The following is a 20,339-nucleotide window of genomic DNA, read 5'->3' on the forward strand; positions in this document are numbered from 1 at the left end:
ACAGAAAGAAAACAGATACATTTTCTTGACATCTATCTTTATGTGGAAATGAACAAGAAAAAGGAGTATGTGACCTAATTTAATAGAGGAAGGAATGAAAGACTGTACACGCCGTTAGTTTAATTCTGTTGTAGAAATGCTATGTAAAGATTGCATCAAAGCAGAAAAAACTGCTAAAACAACCTCTGTTTATTTGCTTTGAATTTACAAATATTAATCAGTTCTTTATCATATTTAGGGTATAAGGAGCTACTGACTTCAGTCCAAAGAAAAAGTCTACTTGCAGGTTAATCGCAGGAAACCAGACAGTTTAAATGACCTCCACCAGTTCTGCCAAACGTTCATGTATCCACACCAACATTATGCCAGAAGCTTGTTGTTGGCTGTAAAAAGTATGTGGATGGGGAGCAACTCTCTGAGGCACATTTAACAGAATATTAGGTCTGGGGTTGGTTTGCATAGCTTTGACTCTGGATTAGAGAAAATCCTGGAGAAATTCAACCATCTGTACGTAAATCTAGTTTTTGAAATCCACAGAAGTTATTTGTTTTGTTCCTTTGTTTGTTGGAGTCCCTGAATTAACAACATTCCCAGCGATGAGTGAGCCTATGTCATCTTTTCACCAGTACTGTACATCCGCGTCGCAAGCAAAGTGTCTTACATTCTGTGAAGGGAGTTCATGTTTCCCCATTGTTTGGATGAGAGTTGAAGCACTAAATTAATTAGGTTTAGTAGTTTTCTGTAAAGAAACTAAGCGGATGTCAATATTTTGCGTTTCACTTTCTCTTTTTCATCATTTTGGACTCATTTTTATACATGAATCAGTTTGTTTGTTTTTTCCTCTTTTTTGTTTCTAATGCTCAGTCCAAACAATGGAGACATTTTTCACTCCAAATACCAAATGCAATGTATTGTAAATAGATAAATTCCTGAAGTAAGTTTAGTTCAGCCATCCCTTTCCCCAAATCCTCCTGTCCACTGTCACCTTTGAATCCTCACTTTGAATTCTGCTGCTGTACCCCCATCTTCATCCCGCTGCTCACTCCAACTCATGTCCTTTTATTCCTGCGACATCAACATGTAGCAACACGGTGACAGACTGTAATGCACACCTAAGAGCCCCTACTAGTCAGTGATGCTGTGAACATATGAGCGTCTTTATTTAGGTCTCTGCATCTCTACCTGCATGCAGGCTCCCAGCGTTAAGCTTTCTCCTGTAGAGCCGACTCCTTTTTTTTCCCCAGACTGCGCAGCCTCATCCTCATCCTCACCTCGCTCCACGCTCTCTTCGTCTCCTCCAGCTCTTTGATCTCCCTCGGCTTGTTGTGTTGCTTTTCTCTCCCGCGCACGCGCCGCTCAGCCGGCTACCTTCTGCGTGCTTTTCGCGCCAGGGATCGAGTCGGCATCAGATTTATCCCGATTTCCGCAGATCCCTCACCTCTGAGTCGGCATTAGGTGTCGTCGTTTTCAGGCCAATCTTCGGGAGCGTGCTGCTTTTGGTCGTCTCGTTTCCTCACTTCTTCGTGCCGCGGTGGCACAACTTATTAATGTGTGTTTTTCCTTCTTCATAACCTTTTGATTGTCAATTGTTTTCTTCTTCCTTCCCCTTCTCTTTGTCCCCTTCCCCCCCCCACCACTCCCCATGATCTCCTTCATTTTGCTGTCTCTACTTTCTCACCCACAAATCACCTTTCATACTTTTGTTTCACTGATTTTCTGTCTCTTCCTTTTCTTTCTGTCTCTTACTCAACTTTTTTCGGTATCTTTTCCCTCTTCTCCTTCTCCTTTCCCAACCCCTCCCCTCCCCTCTCCCCCCCATAGACCACATAGCTCACATCATAGAGCTGCTGGGCTGTATCCCGAGGCACTTTGCTCTCTCTGGAAAGTATTCCCGGGAGTTCTTCAACAGAAGAGGTAGCGATGGCCTGAGAGCTGGGTGGCGCTGAGACACACGGCTGTTCAAAGAGGGACAGAAATGGACACAAGCAGACGCTTTCAATTCGGTATCAATCGGGTGTATCGGTCAGACGCGGGGAACGATCCTCGCCGCGTCAGCGTGCCCCCGCTGTCCCCCGGGGCAGCCGTGTGTGCCGGCGCCGTGCAGCCGACGGCGCGTGTGTGTCTGACGTGTGTGTGCATGCTGTCACGCTGAATCGTGCTTGTTCCCTTCTGTGACGTATGTGATGGTGGGGGCAGACCACATCGCTCTGATCACGGAGCTCCTCGGGAAGGTCCCGCGCAAAGTGGTAGCTGCTGGGAAGTTCAGCCGAGAGTTTTTCTCCAAGAAAGGTAAACGGAACCCACTGGTGGAGGCCCTCATCCTGGGTGTTAGCTGGAAATAAATGTTGGGGGGACAGAAGCTGGACGGGTTGGTGTTTGCACTCATTGTTGTTTGTAGGAACTCTCCGGCAGAGGTTGGGTAAGTATAAAGTCACGACAGGTCTGTCTTCTCTTTTTCTTTAAAGTGCATTTGCTCCCAAAAGTGTCCGAAACCCTGTTAAAACACCAGGTTTTTTTTTTCATGTTAAAAAAACACGATCACAATAAATCATTGCAACCTTTTCCACTTGTAATGTGACGCATGTCGTTTACAACTCTACTGATGAACAAATCTTACAGAGGGTGCAATTACCTGGTTATACAACTAGCAGCAGCTTGTCCTGTTTAGAAGCAGTTATGTTCCTGCTAAAAACAAGACAATCCAATTTTAGAGCACTGCAAAAACGGAACTAAAAATAAGTAAAATGTTCTTAAAATTAGTGTATTTGTCCTTGATTTGAGCAGGTAAATAAGATTATCTGCCAATGGAATAAGATTTTTGCACTTAAAACAGGAACAATCCATCTCCATATTATTTCAAGTGCAGGATGTCTAATTATCTTATTTTAGGGGTCAAAATACTCATTCCATTGGCAGATAATCTTATTTACCTACTCAAACTTTGAGAACATTTTACTTATTTTTAAATCTGTTTTTGCAGTGACTCCTGTCTGTTCGGTCTCGGCCCATCTGAGCGCGACACGTTCAAGGTACCAAATGATGCACGGCGGCGCTGCCTTATGTCGTAGTAGCCCATCAGCATCCCACCGCTTGACCTTGCAAAGCTAGACCTCCTGTCCTCTTCAGGAGAGCTCACACATTTTAATTTTGTTATTTTTACTTTTGTGTCATCCCAGAATTTAAAATTTCCCCTCAGAAAGTCTTGTATACATGGAGACGGAAAAATAAAATCTCCCGGCAGCCATCCGTAGGTTTTAGGCCAAAAACAAATTATATTTAGGACTAGTCATAGCATCATCCATCTTAAAAAATAAATAAAAAAGAAGAAAAAAAAGAAAATTAACCCCACATTTTAATATGGCCCTCATCATATTTAAGTGTTCTTTATTTTTATTTTATTTATTTTTTTATTTGATGACAAGCAGCCAAACAAGTTGGGCCAAAAGTTTTCAGACTTTAAAACATCTTCCCACAAGGTTCCTGCAACCGTCAGTGATTGCGGTTTATATATGATGCTGTGCTTTTTCTACCCTTCATCTAACTGCGTACCTTTACACAGAGAGAGCCTTCTGAACCTAAGCTTTGTACAAACGTGAAACTTCTGCTTTAGACAAAGGATGTAAATACGAACATGTTGGGAAAATCCTAGGACAGCTCCGCTTTATTTCAGGGCACTCAGATTCACTATAACTGATGGCAGTCTCCCTGAAATAAAGGAGACCGAACGCTGACACCGGATCAAAAGATGCTTCAACAAAGTCTCAGTTTAAGGGTGTGCTCGTTTATGCAACTGGATTATTGCATCTTAAAGGATTTGCTGTTTTTTTTTTTTTTTTGTTTTTGGGTGGGTGGGTGGGGGGGGGGGTTAAATCATATGGAGCACACGTTACATTAAAAGTGGAAGACGTACTTTTTAATTTATTTATCATGGTCTAATTTTGCACATTACAGCAGCCTGGCCTTTTAACCTGGTGTGTACGCTTTTATAGTCTCTGATGTTTAAACAATGGTTGTTCCTAAAAATTTGGATTTCCCTCGCCTGTCTCCAGGGGTAAAAAAAAAACATTAAAAAGTTCTAATAACAGGTAAGATGTGATTGAGTCATTTTAGTCAATTGTCAAACAACAAGTAAAAAGGTTTGTATTTCCCGGCTCAGACTGAGTTATAGCTTTAATGCACTTTGCATTCTGTCAGGATGGGCAAAGACGACGGGCTTCTTTCTACAAATGTGGAAACATTTCCTTACGCTGCCGGACAAACTCATTAGATTTTTGCCTTTTGACCTGAAATGATAAAAAAAAAATAATGTATTCTTTCTCTTCTACAGGCACCTCTGAGAAAGATGATATAAAAAGGCTTTAAATAACTGCAGCTTTTACTGCTGCAGCATAATCTTACACTTTTATGAAATAAAAACCTAGAAATCGACTGTATATTATGGGGGGACAAGTGAAATAATTGTCGGCAACTCTTGTGTTTGCTTCTTTAGCAACTGTTTGATATTATTTTAATGTCAACCGGTTGTTTGGGGGTAAAATAAGCCAGAAAAAAGCCTTTTGTGTCACAGCAGACAAGCTCAGTAGAAATCTGATGGACTCCATCAGGAAACTGAAAATGACTCGTCACTGGGTCTATCACCAGGTTAATGATCCAAAACAAATAAAGTGGTTCACCACACAGAAAAGCCACCTCTGGATAATCTGTGGGGTGAGGTTCAAAATGCAGCGTAATCTCTATTGCCCCCAAGGGGCAATTTGTTTTGCAGCCAGCAAGAACAAATGCAGAGGAGGCACGAACACAAAAACACAACGTTCCTGGTACAGAGTTCAGACATGGACTACTGCAGCCTCTGTGTGGGCCCATCAGCTCAAATTATTAATGAGACGGACATTAACGAGGACAAATGGACATTTATGCCTTTTTGTATTGAGGTAAAGAAAAGAGAGCTGAGGAGATGACCAAGGACTCTGGTGGATCTGGAGAGATCGTGCAAGGGGAGTGGTGGCCTGGTGGTTGGAGCAGTGTACTTGAGCTCTGAGAAGGATGCAAGTACCTGGTTCAATCCCCACAGCCTGCACTCTGGGTCCCTGAGCAAGACCCTTGACCCCTGATTGCTCCCCGGGTGCCGCACATGGCAGCCCACTGCTCCTCAAGGAGATAAAATGCAGAAGTGAATTTCTCCATTGTGAGACCAATAGAGTTCAATTATTATTATTATTATTATTATTATTATTATTATTATTATTATTATTATTATTATTATTATTATTATTATTATAATTAATAATATTATTATCAAAGAGGACTGCTCACAGATCCATCTCTTGTGCTCCCCAACATTCTAAAGGAAAGATGGGAGAAGGTTGTGCCTCTGGTTAAGAACAATTATTTCCATTATTTTAAGTGTAACCCCCACCCCCACCCCCCAAAAAAAAGATTCAGTCTACCAGAAGATTATCTATCACTTTGCTAAATTTTGCTTCAATAAATCACTCCTGTGGCACAGATTGTTTAGTGAGAAAACTAGTAATAACAGTTACAATAGCTGTCACTTCAATGGAAAAACACCAATTGGTGAAAGCCAAGTGGACGTGTGAGAGTTGCCGTTAGTTTGCCTCCCTCCTCTGTGGCTCCTGGTAAGTGGATGGACCTGTGTCTGATGCAGCTAATAACCCCTGTGTGCTCTGCCATTTCTTCACTTTTTAAGCTTCTCTTTTCGGTGTCTGCCTGCTGCTCATAAATCCTTCAGCGCGTGTTGTGAGATCTGAGTCTTCTGGCCTTGAAGTCGTCTCTGGCCGCGGTCTGAGCACGCACTCGATGTCTCGGGTTCACCCTTTTATCTCTCGGCGCTCCGTTAATCTGAACTGACTTCCCCGTTCTGCCTCTCGGGCGATGAGGGGCTTCTCCTGTGTGCCAGAAAGCCTTTGGCAGGCCGTGTCACCTAGTTTCCTGCATGCATGATGATTTCTATTGAACTCTTGGGGAAACAGACTGCTTGGAGGCATATGCAAGATTGCAATAAAAAAAATAAATAACAACCACAGATTGTTAAATTTGCACATCAGCTCAAATTGCCTTAAAAACGCTTCTCAATCAGTACTAGTGTTTGATAAATAGATCATATTCTCCCATCTGGTGAAGAGGAAAAGAGGTTACCATGGCAGCAGCGGTTTAAACCAGACCTTCTGGTTTTGCCCCATCATTACCCAGTCTCGGCACTGTCTTTCTTCCCTGTCAGAGTTGTATTCCCAGCCAAAAATTTCCATCCTTTCCTGACTAATGAACACATCGCTTATGTCTCCTCTCTCTTTTTTATTCTCATCGTCCTGCATCTCTATTTCCGTCCACCTGCCTTCTGTTGGTGTGGTTTTCAGCCAAGACTCTGCAGGCTTTCACAACAACGTTACCGCACCTCTCTTGATTAGCGTTCCCTGAGATAGAGAGAGGTGAAGTAATTAGTGCAGTCAGCTGCTGTGGAGTTGGACTGCTAAATAATGATGGTCAACCACTGTCACGCCAGTCAATTAGATCTAAAATTCCACCACTTTTCTGTATAACAGATCTATTCAGGCAGATCTGCAGGAGCAGTTCATGTATTTGTACTTTAATAACAATTTATACCAAAGCAAAGGCTCTCTTTAAAAAGTATCTTAAACATAGGAAAATATTATATAAGCTGTCAAGATCTGATGCAAGATAGGCAGCCGGTATGTTAAAGAACTGCTGGTAAATTTGGATGTTGCAGCCAAAAAAAAAAGTTGGAGACAAAGTTTCTGTCCCTTTTAGACAAACTGTGTAACTAATACTGAAAAAGATTCAAACTGAATCATTTTCCTTTAGCAGGTGACGTCAGCATGGATCTACACTTTTCATCCCAAAATATCTGACCCTGTACTGAAAACCTTGCTCTTATGCTGACCTGAAAAAAAAAAATTTCTATATTGTCTTACCCTGAATGCAGTGCGAGTTGGTTTCCTTACAGGATAACATACAGTTATAAACTGTAGATAAAGAAGTCTAAACTCCAACATCCAATCAGTGAAGGCATCACACCTTCGCCCCACCAGTTCTCGCTAACCACATCACTCCTCAGTCCGGACGCTGTGTTAATAAGTGGGAATGATTCAAAGTTGGCTCGTTTCAGTATCTGTGAGGTGTCTAAAGATAAAGTCTCAATGAAAGCAGCAAAGCTGTAAGAAGGTACTTTACAGGAAGCGCTGTTTTCCAGAAGTATATGTCAGATGTTAGCTCCATCAGCATACTCCTGCAGTTTTGTTAGGACAAACCTGACCTTCACAGGCATAAAATGCCCTTCAGCACATTTCAGGAAGGCTGAACTCATAGCTTGAGAATAAAACTGAATTACTTAGCTGTCTGTTGGGAGCCTTTTGGGAATCTCAAAGTGAAAGGGAGGATCAACAATCCTTAAGGAGACTGCGCTAACGTTGCTAATTGCTAACATAAGGGGCTATGGCCCTTTAGTTTAAAACTCCAAAATATTTCTTGCTTTAAAATATAGATAAAACTCAGTTTTACATGATTCTTGATTGCTCAGGGCAGCTGGGCTATAAGAAATATTTACATGGTGTCCAATTATAATTCTTAAAAAGAAATGGGAAAGGACTGAAATCTGCTGGCAAGTCAACACTTTACTAAGATTGGAGTCCGTAAGTCTTCCAAAAGTGTGTGATCGGTGCGAACTTTCAGTACAAGATGAAAGGTTTCTTGTTGAAACAATGACATTACATTTAAGAAAAAACTAAAAATCATCTGGCCATTTATTACTGTCTGTGTGATTTATATAGATCAAAACCTTTAAACTTTAATAAACACCAATTTGATCTCTTTTAAGGATTTTTCTCAATTAACAATACTTCAACATCAATGGCAGGATATCTGAAATGTGTGTCCCAAGTCGGTTTCAAAGAAAACGTCTGATCCTAAAAGTTAAAAGCAATTCCCAGAGAAAGTTCTCTCTCGTTATTCTGGCATTTAGCAGATAGAAATAATTTCATGACCTAAAACCCAATCAGGTTAAGAATGATATACCCAACTGCTGTGAAATACATTAGGGGTATTTGTGTCTTCTCGGTAGACCTTAAACAGAAATTCATATTATAGCAGCTTGCCAACGGTATATTTAAAATGCTCTTACCTTATCCACTGCTGTTCTCTTAGTATTAACGGCATGGCTGTCTACGAGTTTCACGTCTGAGATTATTTCCAAACGCACAAAACTGTTTTACTTCGAAACAAGAGAAACATGTAGGAGGCTTCTTGCAGCCAGCTGACCAGCAGTATGCAGCAGGAGATGGGGAAGTGGCCGGCGCTGCATCATCTGAGCTCCATACAGGTGGTGGAAACTTTTGGCACTTTCTCGGCCTAGCGGGGGGCATTATGCAAACGTGTGCAAGGTTTTAAGTCTATTACCGGAGCTTTGTTCATAAACGTGCATTCTCAAGACAACAGAAAGACAGCAAAATTAGCAATCACAGACAATGATTTTCCATACCAACCATCTGTCTATAGTGTTTAATGTACTTATTTGTGTTCTTTCGTTTGTGACGAGGGTCCGCCTTTGTTTTTTCTTTGGGGGGGAAATGGGTGCCAGAACTTTAATGGTGAGCACCACAAAGTCATGGGAGTGTGGCAGAAATCTGAAATGTGCAGAGCTTTGCAGTATGAATGGCCCGGTGGGGGGAGTTATGCTGTTTCTCTCCCTTTGTTTGGGTGCCAACACTGACCGTGTCCCCCTGTGCCTCCTTCCAGGCGAGCTGCGGCACATCACCAAGCTGAAGCCGTGGTCTCTGTTCGACGTGCTGGTCGAGAAGTACGGCTGGTCGCACGAAGACGCCGGCCACTTCACTCAGTTCCTGCTGCCCATGCTGGAGATGGTGCCTGAGAAGAGGGCCTCGGCAGGAGAATGCCTAAACCACCCGTGGCTTAGCTCATAGCCGCAGACTTCGACCAACCACCCCACACCACCTCCCTGTCTCCTCCCATTTCCCCCCACAACTTTGAGCCCAGAACATCGACCCTTTGTTGGCAGCGCGTGGAGCCGTCGTGTGGAGTGAAGCTTCCCTCCTCCCATTTCTAACGCATCCATCCCACACGCACCCGATCAGGCTCGGCTCCTACATGGGGGGTGTGTGTGAAAACAAAGCTTGTGGCAATGACTACAACCGAGGAATCAGAAGACGAGAGGATGGATCTTAGTGAAGTGAGAGGCCGGAACAAAACGTGTTGTTGCCTCTTCCGCCATCAAGACATCAGCCTCTTCTTCACGTCTTCTTCTAATTAGTTTAAACTAACGAAAGCTGCTCATCTCCACAGTAAGAAAAGTCAACAAGAAACCTTCTTGCTCTGCTGACAGATGGCCCAGAGCTCCGTCTTCCATGGCCAACCGGAGCCCGTAAGGACAAATGAGGGTGCGTGTGTTATTTTGCGAGAGAATGGACGTTTGTAGCCTACGTGCCCTCTATAACAAACTTCAGCGAGTACCGACATCTGACTTTACAGTTTACAGCTTTCTTACATGAATACATGAATTAAATTAAAAAAAAAAAGCTCATCTCACCCAGCGCTGCTTCTTAACATGCTCTACGGTCTTGAACTGGGACTGCAGGGGGGGAAGGGGGCGTCCCACCGGCAGGTGCAGAGAAGGTTTGGTATCGAAACAATCAGTATTAACCTGGAGGAGGCTGTGCTTGCTGCCTGAAGTTTTTGAAATGCATGGAGAGACTGCTGCATCGGCACAAAGCAAGACGACAAGCCAACGGTGGTTGTTGGTTTCAGCTCGCCGCTCGGATACGGGAATGGTATTAGGAAATGTCGGTGCCCAGCTCCACACCCCCTCTTAAGGAACGACACTTTTCACTCCCCGAGTTTTTGACATTCCCAAATCCTCATCTCCTCTGACTTCATTCCTACGAACAATTTTCTTGAATCCTTCTGTTGTACGTTTACTAGAGCCCATTGGTACAACCCCCAGCCTGTCTTTTTGCCCTGCGGAGGAACCCCAGCTATCCCTGAGCCCCTCCAGAAAGGAGGAGGGGCGCGGTCATGTGGAAGGTTGCACTTGTCTTTGTAAATGTCTTTCAGGGATTTGAAACCTTTGTACATAGAACTAGATTTCGCAACGCAAATAAGCGACTGTGGACAAATTTGTGGACAAACACCCCAAGTATCATTCCAAAAAAAGAATAATGATAATAATAAAATAACATAACTGGTTTCTGTTGTCGGCAGTGCTTGACTTCCCCTCGGAGTAAAACAGGAATGGGACATCCTGCCACTGATTACAGACTTGGAGGAAGGCTCAAACTGACTTGTGCTGCCACCTGGAGGCAGAATGGGAGTACTGCATGGCCACACAATGCTGCTACTCTCAGTGCCAACACTCCGACAAGTTTCACCATCTCTGTCTACTTAATCACACACACAGACACACACAAATCTTGAATCATCACAATTAATCCAGTTGCCTATTTTTCGCAATAAATGAAAAAAAAAGATGATTATAATTAAATGGTGAGATATTTTTAAAAACTATTTAATTCATTAAAAATATAGGGGGGAAAGCAAACATCTTCTGTCTGGTGATTGTGACCGTGACAGAAAATTGTCTTATACTGAGGTGATTGTGTTTGTCTATTAGAGATGTTTTTATTCGTTTTGTCATTAATATTATTATTATTGAACTTTTTTTTAAACGCCTCTCCCCGCCCTTCTTACTTGAACAGTGCTGCCCTCTATGGGTCGTTGATGGCGACGAAAAGGAAAAACTGTTTTGCAATAAAGGGTATGTGATGAGTTCTTTTTTTTTTTTCCACTTTTGCACCAAATCCTCTTGATCTCAAATCGCTCAGCCATGCTGACTGTTCTTCCTGATGACATCGACAGAATTGAGTTTTGTCTGTTTTTCATTGACAGATTTAATAAATTGTAGATTAATGGATTCTCTTCGCTGCGGTCGTTTGTTTTGCTTTGGGGTTTATCGTCACAGTTAGACTTTATAGACAGTAGAAGAATTGAGGCGAGCCTGGATTTCATTTTATTGGTATGAATATTGAACAGAGTATTCCTGTTAACAGACATTTAAAATACAAAAACCAGAGTATAGTTTGTTACAGTATTGCAATTCGCTCCAAAACAAAGTTCATAAAACAGCATTAAACTGCCGGGATAAAACCCCTCAACTCTTATTCAGTGCCTAGTAAAAGTATTCATACCCCTAGAACCGGTGACATTATAACCAACAAACTAACACAGTGGTGCATCACTCAACAGGAAGGAAGAGGACACCTTTTTTTCTTTAGATTTTGTTTTAGCAATGAAAACATTTGTATTCAGCTCCCTTAAACGCTAATGAATCCACCATCCCTACCATTAAAAACCGGTGGAGGCAGTATGATGCTGTGGGGGTGGGGGGTTCTTTACCTCAGCAGGGACAGAGAAATTAGTCAGTCGAGAAGATGGATGGAGCTACATACAAGTAAAATCCTGGAAGAAAACATAAGATGCTGCAATAGACCTGTGATCTGGGTTTAGATTTACCTAACGGCAGAGAAACGAATTGAGCTTGAACTAAATTGCACAGAGGAACTTTTTTTTAAAATTGCAATCTCAAGATGCGCAAAGCTGGTTGCATAAAATGTTACTTTAAGGGAGCTGAATACCAATGCACACCACACTCATATTTAAACCGTTAAAAAGCTAAAAAATAAATAAAAATGATGTATTCTTTTCCTTTCAGGTCACAATTCTGCACTACTTTGAGTTGGTATATCAGATAAAATGCCAATCAAATCCCTAAAAAGGTTTGTGGTTGCAGTATCGGTGATTTAAAAAGAAAACCAGCTTAGTGAGAAGCAGCATGGATTTCTATCAGCATGCTGCTATTTTACCTTAAATAATTACTGAGATGCCCTCTGATTACATCCTGCGTCTGACTCGCTGATTGGTAATCAAACTACACAAGGTGCCTTCTGCAAAATGCATCAACTCTAATCAGGCTGAGGCGTTTGTGCTTTAGAGTTCACGTCAGTGTATGAAAAGTTCATGCTCGACACAGACATCAGGAGATGAAGCATGAGTAAAAAATAATCAAAGCGGATGCTGCCACCACAACACAGACAGCACGAGGTATTTACGAGCTCAACTCTGCCGAAATGTCATCGAAAGACGAGGATCTTATGATCTACGGTGGATCATTGCATTGCAATTCTGAAGAAAACCTATTAAAATGGTATAAAGAGGATGTAGGCATGGACGTGTAAATCCACCTATTAACCGCACAGCTGCCTGTCTGCACTTTGATCCGCCGGGCGTGCGCTGAGTCGGCGTGCGTCAGAGCAGCGACCCCTTCAGCAGCAGGGGTTTGGCCAAGTCCAGGATGTCCAGGTTGGGGTCGAGCGACCTTCCCAGACCCTCCAGCACCATGATGGCAAACACGATGGACGCAAAGTTACTCTCCAGCTTCACCTGACAACAGAAACAATCACGTAAATAATCTAACCGGGAAGTGAGAATGCACTCTTTTACTTAAAGCCCAAAATGATTGAGCACCAAGGGGAAAGTCATGGGTCATGTATTTTGTACTGTGTGAAAACAGAAATTGGGACACATGTTTATAAATCAATAATCAGGTCCTCAACGCAAATATTAACAGCTACTGTGAAAATGACAGTTTTCCTCTTTATTTCAACCTGAATTATCTGCTTTTATATACAGTTAAAACTAAAAAAAATAAGAGGGCATCATGAAAAGCAATCGCTGTCTGACATGACATCAAACTAAAATGTTTATTTTTTTTTTAGCCCAGTTAGGATTACCGACTTTATTTCTATTTACTGCAAAAATGATGTGGGGACAATTTTGTTTGTTTTTCCTTTTTTCAGAAAACTGTTGTGAGAAGCTTGTGGAGAGATACCCAAAAACAGTCGAGCCGAGTCGTACAGTTTAAAAGACAGTTCCACAAACACTGAACGTGTGTAAACGTCTGAATTGATGGAAAGTGAGAAAGAGAAAAACAGGAGGCGTTTAGACTGATCTCATGTCGATTGTTGGGTCTCAGAGCAGCGAGTTAAAACTTTAGATCACAGAGGACAGATACTTGACCTTGTGCTTGATGAGTAAGCCAAAGACCTTAGACAGCAAATCAGCCACTTGGATCTAAACAAAGAAAAACAGACGGGACGTTAATGTGCGGGAACAGAGGTAGATGATCAGTAAAAGCGTCAAGCTATGACTATATAGCTGTATTTCTAGGTGAACATCCTGCTGAGCTACAGCATTAAACCCCTCGGACCCTGCTACTGACTGCTTTAACCAGCCAGTAAGGAAGCTAGCTGTATAAACTCGGCATTCCTGTGGGAACTAAAACTTTTCACTAACTTTCAGAGTTTATGCATGCACTGGATGCAGAAGACGGGGTTAGATGGAGACTGAAGGCTGTGGGAGGTTGTAAAAAGTATTGGACAGCAGGGCCGCTGTCTAGCACTGATGAATTATATAAATCGTGCTTTTTATCTCCTAAAGTAGGATTGTTTTTTTCTATATATGAATTATGTGTACTTCATTTAAAGTAAAATAAAAAAATAAATCAATAAATGAAATAATTCTTAGCCTTTTTCCCAGGGGTTCCGGTAAATGTGGAGATTAAAACAGAGTGGGGGAAAAAAAAGAGGAAGACATTTAAAACATCTGTGTTTTTCTCTATCAGTGCAATATCGCGGCTATTCAGAGACAAAACAAGTCAGACAAAAAGCCAGAAGCACCTTTCCCAGAGAGAGGGTGTTGCTGACGGCATGATCCACCAAGTCGGCCATCTCCTTCTTGAAGAGCGCCACGTCTTTGCACTCGTTAGCTCGGGCATGATTCAAAATCAACTCAGCCACCCTCTCACCCTGTAAGACCACACAGCTGAACTCAAGAAAGGTTCTCTCATCTAAGTATAGCTGGTCAATACCTTATTGACTCTCTAAAGCATTTAACCGGATGAGCGGTAAAGTCTTCACACCTTGCGCAGCACCACCGCCGTGAAGACGGCCTTGAAGTTGGCGAGGTCGCGCTCGCTGAGCTGCGCTACGATGCCGGCGTCCAGCAGCACCAGCTGCAGAGGACACGGGTCGGGTCGGACGCTGACCACCACCGTGTCCAACAGGTCGGTGAGGGTGGTCTTCCCGTGGTGGTCCCCTGAGGCACCCGTCGCGTCGCTGGAACCGGTGGGGGGCTTCAGGCGTTGGACCAGGATGTTGCCGGGATGCAGATCTCCGTGGACAAAGTTATCCACAAACACCTGCGGGGAAGACGCATGTGAAGATCGGCTTGACAAAAGTGACGAAGCGCTCTAGATGTGTGGCAATATCTCCTCTCCAGCGGAGTGATCTCAGACGTTTGTTCGTCTCACCATCTTCAGCAGGGTGTCCACTCCCATCCTCGCTATTCTCTGCTTCACCTCCTGAGGAATCTCGGAGCTCAGGTAGTTCGATATGGGCTCGCTCTCCTGAAACACAAACGCCATCATTTTCCACGCCAGTGCCTCGAATATTAGCTCAGGCGGCAGCCTCTTTCCCCATCAACCACGCGCTCACTTCAAAGGTTTCCACTAAAATGTTCCTGGTGACGAACGGCCGCAACGGCGTTGGGAACTTGATGTTGTCCACGTCGCGGAAGTTTTCCTGGAAACGCTCGATGTTTCTGGCCTCAAAACGGAGGTCGATCTGAAACGAGCGCACGAAAAGCCCAAACAGGTGCAGTGAGGTCATTTCTACGGACGCTGCTGTGGTGCTATTTCTAAATCTGAGGCCTGTTGACGAAACTTTATAGAGAAACGAAACCAATGGACCTTACCAGAGGGGCCGCTTTTCATTGGCTGATGCCCATTCTACGTCATAGAGTGGCTACAACGTGCGAAGAAGTCTCACAAACACAAGCTAATGTAGTGCTAGACTACGACTGTACTAGCATACCGGCATAAAGTTTTCGAATCAACAATCGAAAAATAATGGTTCTCCATTGCCAGTGGGGTATCTGTACTGGTGATGTCAGATATCCTGATCATATTTGTGAAAATTCACAGATTTCCAAAATCAGGAGCAGAATGCCGGGCTTGGATCAAAGCTTGTGCACGACCACATGAGCAGCTCAACCTTCGTACGATCAACAAGAACAAGGGAGTGTGTGCTGGTGTAAGTATTATTGCTTTGCTTTAATACTTAACGCAAAGAAATAATACTTATTGCTTTTTATTTTTTTATTTATTAGCATTTTGTCGGCGGGGATGGGCCAACAGCGTCCCATCCTTATCTGACACCAGCAGACGGAGCGCGAGTGCATACAGCTAGGCGCGCACGAAAAAGAGTCACCGTCTTACGTTAGCTAAACAGATCAATGTCCAACGTGTACTGTATCTGACATACACTAAATATTTTATTTTAGCAGAAAAGGCTTTGGACAAAACTGTTCCTCGTGTTAGCCACTCTAGCACCAAGTACAGCGTATCAAGCTAGCCACACAAACATTTGCCAACAAACCACAGGAATTATCCACTGATTTCAAAAGTAACAGACAAAACGATGAATGCACAACTTACCCAGCCTTGCAAGAACAATAGGCATCAGTTATGTTGTCCACATCTATATTAATGCTGAGGGAGTGAGGGTCTGCCGTTTTCCTCATCAACCGAAAGCATTTTGCTGTGACGTGCACAACTTTGGAGGCATCGCGTGGCTCAAATACCTTTAACTCATCCAAAAATGATGACATGAACTTGTTAGTTCCTCTGTCCATTGTTGTAGATGATATTTGTTCAAAATCAGGCAGAAATGACGCACTAATCAAGTCGGGAATACTCATCAGTCCAAGAGGAAGACGCCATGTTTACATAGAAACTTCCATAGAATTAAAGCGCCGCGAGGCTTTGTTTGTGAGACTTCAGATTTTTTTAGGTCAGTTGTGGGCGGAGCTTGGTAAGGTCCATTTACATCAGTTTAGTGTAAACTAAACCAGAGCGAGGTTAAAGTACCTGTTTGGTCATCAGCTTCTCGAATTCCTCCACAACTTCACACATGCTGAGCCACTTGAGTCCAGGCAGGCAGTGCAGCAGCCAGCTACCCGCTTTCATCAGCAGCAAGTCGATCTCCACCTGCCTCCTGACGCCCGGGTGGACCACCTGAAGAGCAGAAGAAAAAAAATTACAATCTTAGAGGCTAAAAAAGGCTGAAATAGACAATTCTGGGGCGGAGGGTCGCCTTCCAGGACATCAGCGCCGAACATATGAGCAGAGCTGAGTCAGAGTACTGAGTCAGGGGGAATAAATATGGACCATGGCAGTTTCATTTTCAGATTTATGTTTTTTAGGAAAGAAGGGAAAACCACGCTTCATTTCCCGTCACATCGTGGAACTTTTTGTTGATGACTTCTATAAAATCCCAATGGAGGTCTGAGGTTGTGAGGAAACAACCGTCTGCTGCTCACTTTGCTGCTGGTCCACCTGAATCCAACCCCGCTCTGGGACCACGAAGGACGCTTCTGACCTCTTCTAAAATGTGAAAACAATCTGCGGGGCCCCCTTAGGCATGTTTATGGTGACACTCACCTTGATGGCCACAGGTATCAGGCGCTCCTTCTCACCGCTGCTCTTCCCCGGGCTGCCGATCTGCAGGGCTCCTCTCCTTATAACCCTCGTCCTCCTCTCTCCTGCCCTTCCAGAGCTGCCGCAGGACACCGGCCAGGCCTCCGAGGCCGGGGATCTCCCAGGCCTCCAGCATGTCTTCCCTCTCCATCTCTTCCACCATGGACTGGAAGGAGGCGTCCTCCACCTGCTCCACCCTGGCCCAGCCTCTGTACACCTGGGCGACGCACCCCGAACCCACAGGCTCCTTGCTGTCAAACACCAACACCCACCTCCAGGCCTCGCCGAAGGCCCTGCGGAGGCACTGCTTGGTGTGGGCCCAGGAGTGAGGGCGCACCTTGACGTGGAGCCGGGAGAAGCGTTCGCAGAACTCCTGAGAGAAGATGTCCCGACGGGTGCTGGCCCACTGGCCCAGCTTGATGAAAGTGGGCCCAGAGCTCTCGGTCACCCACAGCAGAGCCTCCAGCCAGTAAGAGGCACAGCGGGTGGACATCAGAGCCAGGGGCGAGAGGAGGAGGAGGGGGCCAAATTTAAAGAGGAGGACCAACGCACGGAGGCCGAGCCGGAGGAAGAATATCACTTTGTGGACTTGGACTTTGGCAAGGGACTTTCTGTCTGTTGTTCTGGCTGCCGCTTCCTGGCAGCTGGCTGCAAAGGACGAGGCACCGACGGCTCCCCAGCACAGCAGCGTGACCTTGGGCATGTGGCTGAAAATCTGTCCTCTTTGAGCCCAGCGTGGCCCCTGGCCCTGCAGGAGCCCGCGTCTGGCAAAGGAGCCCGATCTGTGCAGAGCGCACCGCAGGTTCGCCACGATTCCTCTGGCTCCAAACGCCACCATCGTGGCCATCCTGTCAAGAGTCAGGTTAGCTCCACATCCGCTTATCTGTCCTTTAATATAAATACAAACACGCCAGGACGGAGCGAAGCGTGGAAAATATGTCCTCTCCAGCAAATACCCGTCACGGTGATGTAAATACGCCACCTAAAAAAAAACCCACAAAGCTACGGCTGGACTGACACTACCTGGAGCCAAAGCCGCGGATGTTTCGCTGCTCAGACGTTCCTATGGAGCAGCAGCCGTGACTTCCTGGAGTGCAAACCCCACGGGCGTGTTTCTCCTCCCACTGTGGACAACGAACTCATTCCACGTTACGGTTGGCAGCGTACAGCCACATTTATCATTCATTTCCACGGAGAAGAGCGCGCTGCCGGGTGAAAACATTACAGCCCGTTTCCGGATGTGACGTTTCGCCGGGAACGTCACGTGACCTTCGATTAAAAGGCTCGTCGTGAAGAGACCTGCTCGTGCTGATTTCAATATCAAAGTAAATAGGAGAATAAATAATGAATTATCAGTATATACAGGAGAATTATTAGCAATATTATTAGCATTACAATGGATAGAGGAAATAAGACCACTAAGATCAATAATATGTTCAGATTCAAGTTCAGCTTTACTTAGTATACAAAATCATTTTTCAGATAGTAGATTAGATATATTAATTGAAATACAGCAAATTCTATATCAAATTCAAATGATGGGTATTAGTGTTATATTTATTTGGGTACCAGCACATATAGGGATTAATGGAAATGAAATCGCAGATAAGATTGCTAAGGAAGCATCAAAAAATAGAACTATTGATATGATGATTAATTTAAGTAAGACAGAAATTAAAAGTATCATTAAACAAAGAATGAAGGAAAGGTGGCAAAAACAATGGGAAGAAGAAAGGAGAGGAAGATGGCTGTATAGGATTCAACGGAAAGTCGGAGAAATGAGGATAGCAGAAGGAATCAGAGGAGAGGAAACAGTTATTTTAAGACTTAGATTTGGACACACAGGATTAAATAAAACACTATTCAAAACAGGGAAGCATATGTCAGGCAAATGTGAATATTGTGAACAAGATGAAACAGTAGAACATGTAGTGATGTATTGTAAGAAATATGAAGAGGAAAGAAGGATTTTGGTTAGAGATCTTAATAAGGAGAAAATTTAATTTGATATAATAGATATTCTGCAGAAAAAGTCAAAAAATAAATGTTATCAATACTTATTTAAATATTTAATAATAACAGGAATAATTAGGAGGATTTAGTATTTGTAAATTTAATATTATAGATATAGATATATAGATGCATAAATATAAGTATGTTTGGGAGTATGGCCATTTTGACCCACACTCCTCACCAGTTGGTGGCGGTAATGCACACCGGAAAGCTGTTTGCTAACCGCCAATAAAAATCAAGAAGAAGAAGACCTGCTCGTGCTACTGCTGCGTTACAGACAGCAGCCGGCTAAATATCTGTCCGCACACACACCTTGCCCCGAAGTGTTTCTGAACCGTGCGTTTCTGACTGTGCTTTGTTTTTGCCTTGCTTACCTGCCCTTCCCGCAGAGCCCAGGGCTTTTGGCAGTGGCCAGCTTTCAGAACGTGTATCCATGCACTTAATGTTCTTCCTACACGTTGCAAACGGTCCCGCATAAAGTCACTAGGACATTGGTTATTTCGTCTTATTTTGATACATTTTTACAACACATAACAGCTCTGAAAACATGTTGCGCTAACGGCTGGCGTTCACTTAGGATGCGTTCACACCAAACACAAACAAGGCTAATTTTTCGCCTTGATTGCCTGCTGTTGGTCGCTTGACATTTCGCCTCTCTCTCGCAAACAATCCGCACAGAAAACGAAGCCAATTTCACCCACGCTTGCTTCACTGGGTCATCAAATAGAAGGAGCATCTATACGTTAGTCGGTTTCTCCTGTCAGTAACACTCACCGTGGTGGACATGGATTTTACCGAGCAAGTCACCGTGCTGTATCTGATGTGTCCAAAACCCTTTTTTTTTTTTTTTTTTTTTTTTTTTTGTCATCTTTAAAAAATGTTTTGGTAATAGAAACATTAAAACAGTGTTAAATGTGGCATTAAAATAAACCTTTAAATATGTCTTCAAGCAATTAAGTTATATTTCACTAAACAATAAATTACGGCATGGCTGCCTGTAGCTTATGGTACATGAAATAACTAAAATAGATTACACTAAATATAGTGTAGCTTTTCATGGTCTAATGCCAGTATTTCAGGGAATGTTTTATATAATTTTATATATATATATATATAGCTCTGCTGCTTAATATGAATATAAATGTATTTTCATAAAGAGTAGGAAAACAAGACAAAAAAATTCACCAAAATTAAATGTAAAAATCTTCAGCATATCATAAAAAGCTGTTTAAAGCTTCAACCTTTTGTGTTTTGTTGGAGACCAATTAGTTCTCAAATTCTGTTTGAACTAAGAAGGAAGAGAAGAAGAAGATGAAGAACTTTTAGCTTAGTTGGTGTGTATTTACCCAAATACTGAAATTCTCCAAAGATTTACTGATAACTGAAGATAATAGTTATAATAGTTAGTGAACACACATAAATGACTGGATTGATGGTAAAGTGTAACCGAATGTGAAACTTTTTTTAAACTCACAACCAAATAAGAGTGCAAAGTTCAAATCCTTAAAGCATACAACAGCATGAACAATTTACTTAAATATTAAAATATCTATATGTTGCATAAATATCACATATTTGAAAACTGAGTCAAACAAAACAACATGACCCAGTCAATGAATGAAATTGTTGAGGAGATTTTGTGTTACCTCGCGCGAGAAAGTGAAAGTAAAAATCAAAGACTGGAAACTGA

The 20,339-nt window shown here is 43.1% G+C and overlaps 2 protein-coding genes across 7 annotated transcripts in view; one reads left to right on the top strand and one right to left on the bottom strand.

The window, feature by feature from the left end:
* Positions 1-10,962, top strand: part of srpk2 (SRSF protein kinase 2) — an 80,876-nt gene extending 69,914 nt beyond the window's left edge. For 3 of the 6 annotated variants that reach the window (XM_036132507.1, XM_036132508.1, XM_036132506.1), the window contains 3 exons: positions 1,822-1,914; positions 2,197-2,289; positions 8,770-10,962. In XM_036132507.1, coding sequence (XP_035988400.1) covers positions 1,822-1,914; positions 2,197-2,289; positions 8,770-8,954 — 371 coding nt within the window. In that variant the 3' untranslated portion in view covers positions 8,955-10,962. The remainder of the gene's footprint in view (positions 1-1,821; positions 1,915-2,196; positions 2,290-8,769) is intronic. The other 3 variants (XM_036132510.1, XM_036132509.1, XM_036132511.1) reach the window with 3 other exon arrangements.
* Positions 10,963-11,528: 566 nt separating this feature from the next.
* adck2 (aarF domain containing kinase 2) lies at positions 11,529-17,911 on the bottom strand. The gene is given in 9 exon segments (XM_012853049.3): positions 11,529-12,483; positions 13,120-13,173; positions 13,779-13,907; positions 14,021-14,299; positions 14,411-14,506; positions 14,595-14,723; positions 16,028-16,174; positions 16,601-16,681; positions 16,683-17,911. Coding segments are annotated over 9 exon segments (1,851 nt in total). The 5' UTR covers positions 17,484-17,911; the 3' UTR covers positions 11,529-12,348.
* Between the last annotated feature and the right edge of the window lie 2,428 nt (positions 17,912-20,339).

This window comes from Fundulus heteroclitus, unplaced genomic scaffold (genome assembly GCF_011125445.2).
Source record: "Fundulus heteroclitus isolate FHET01 unplaced genomic scaffold, MU-UCD_Fhet_4.1 scaffold_52, whole genome shotgun sequence".
Lineage (NCBI taxonomy): Eukaryota > Metazoa > Chordata > Actinopteri > Cyprinodontiformes > Fundulidae > Fundulus > Fundulus heteroclitus.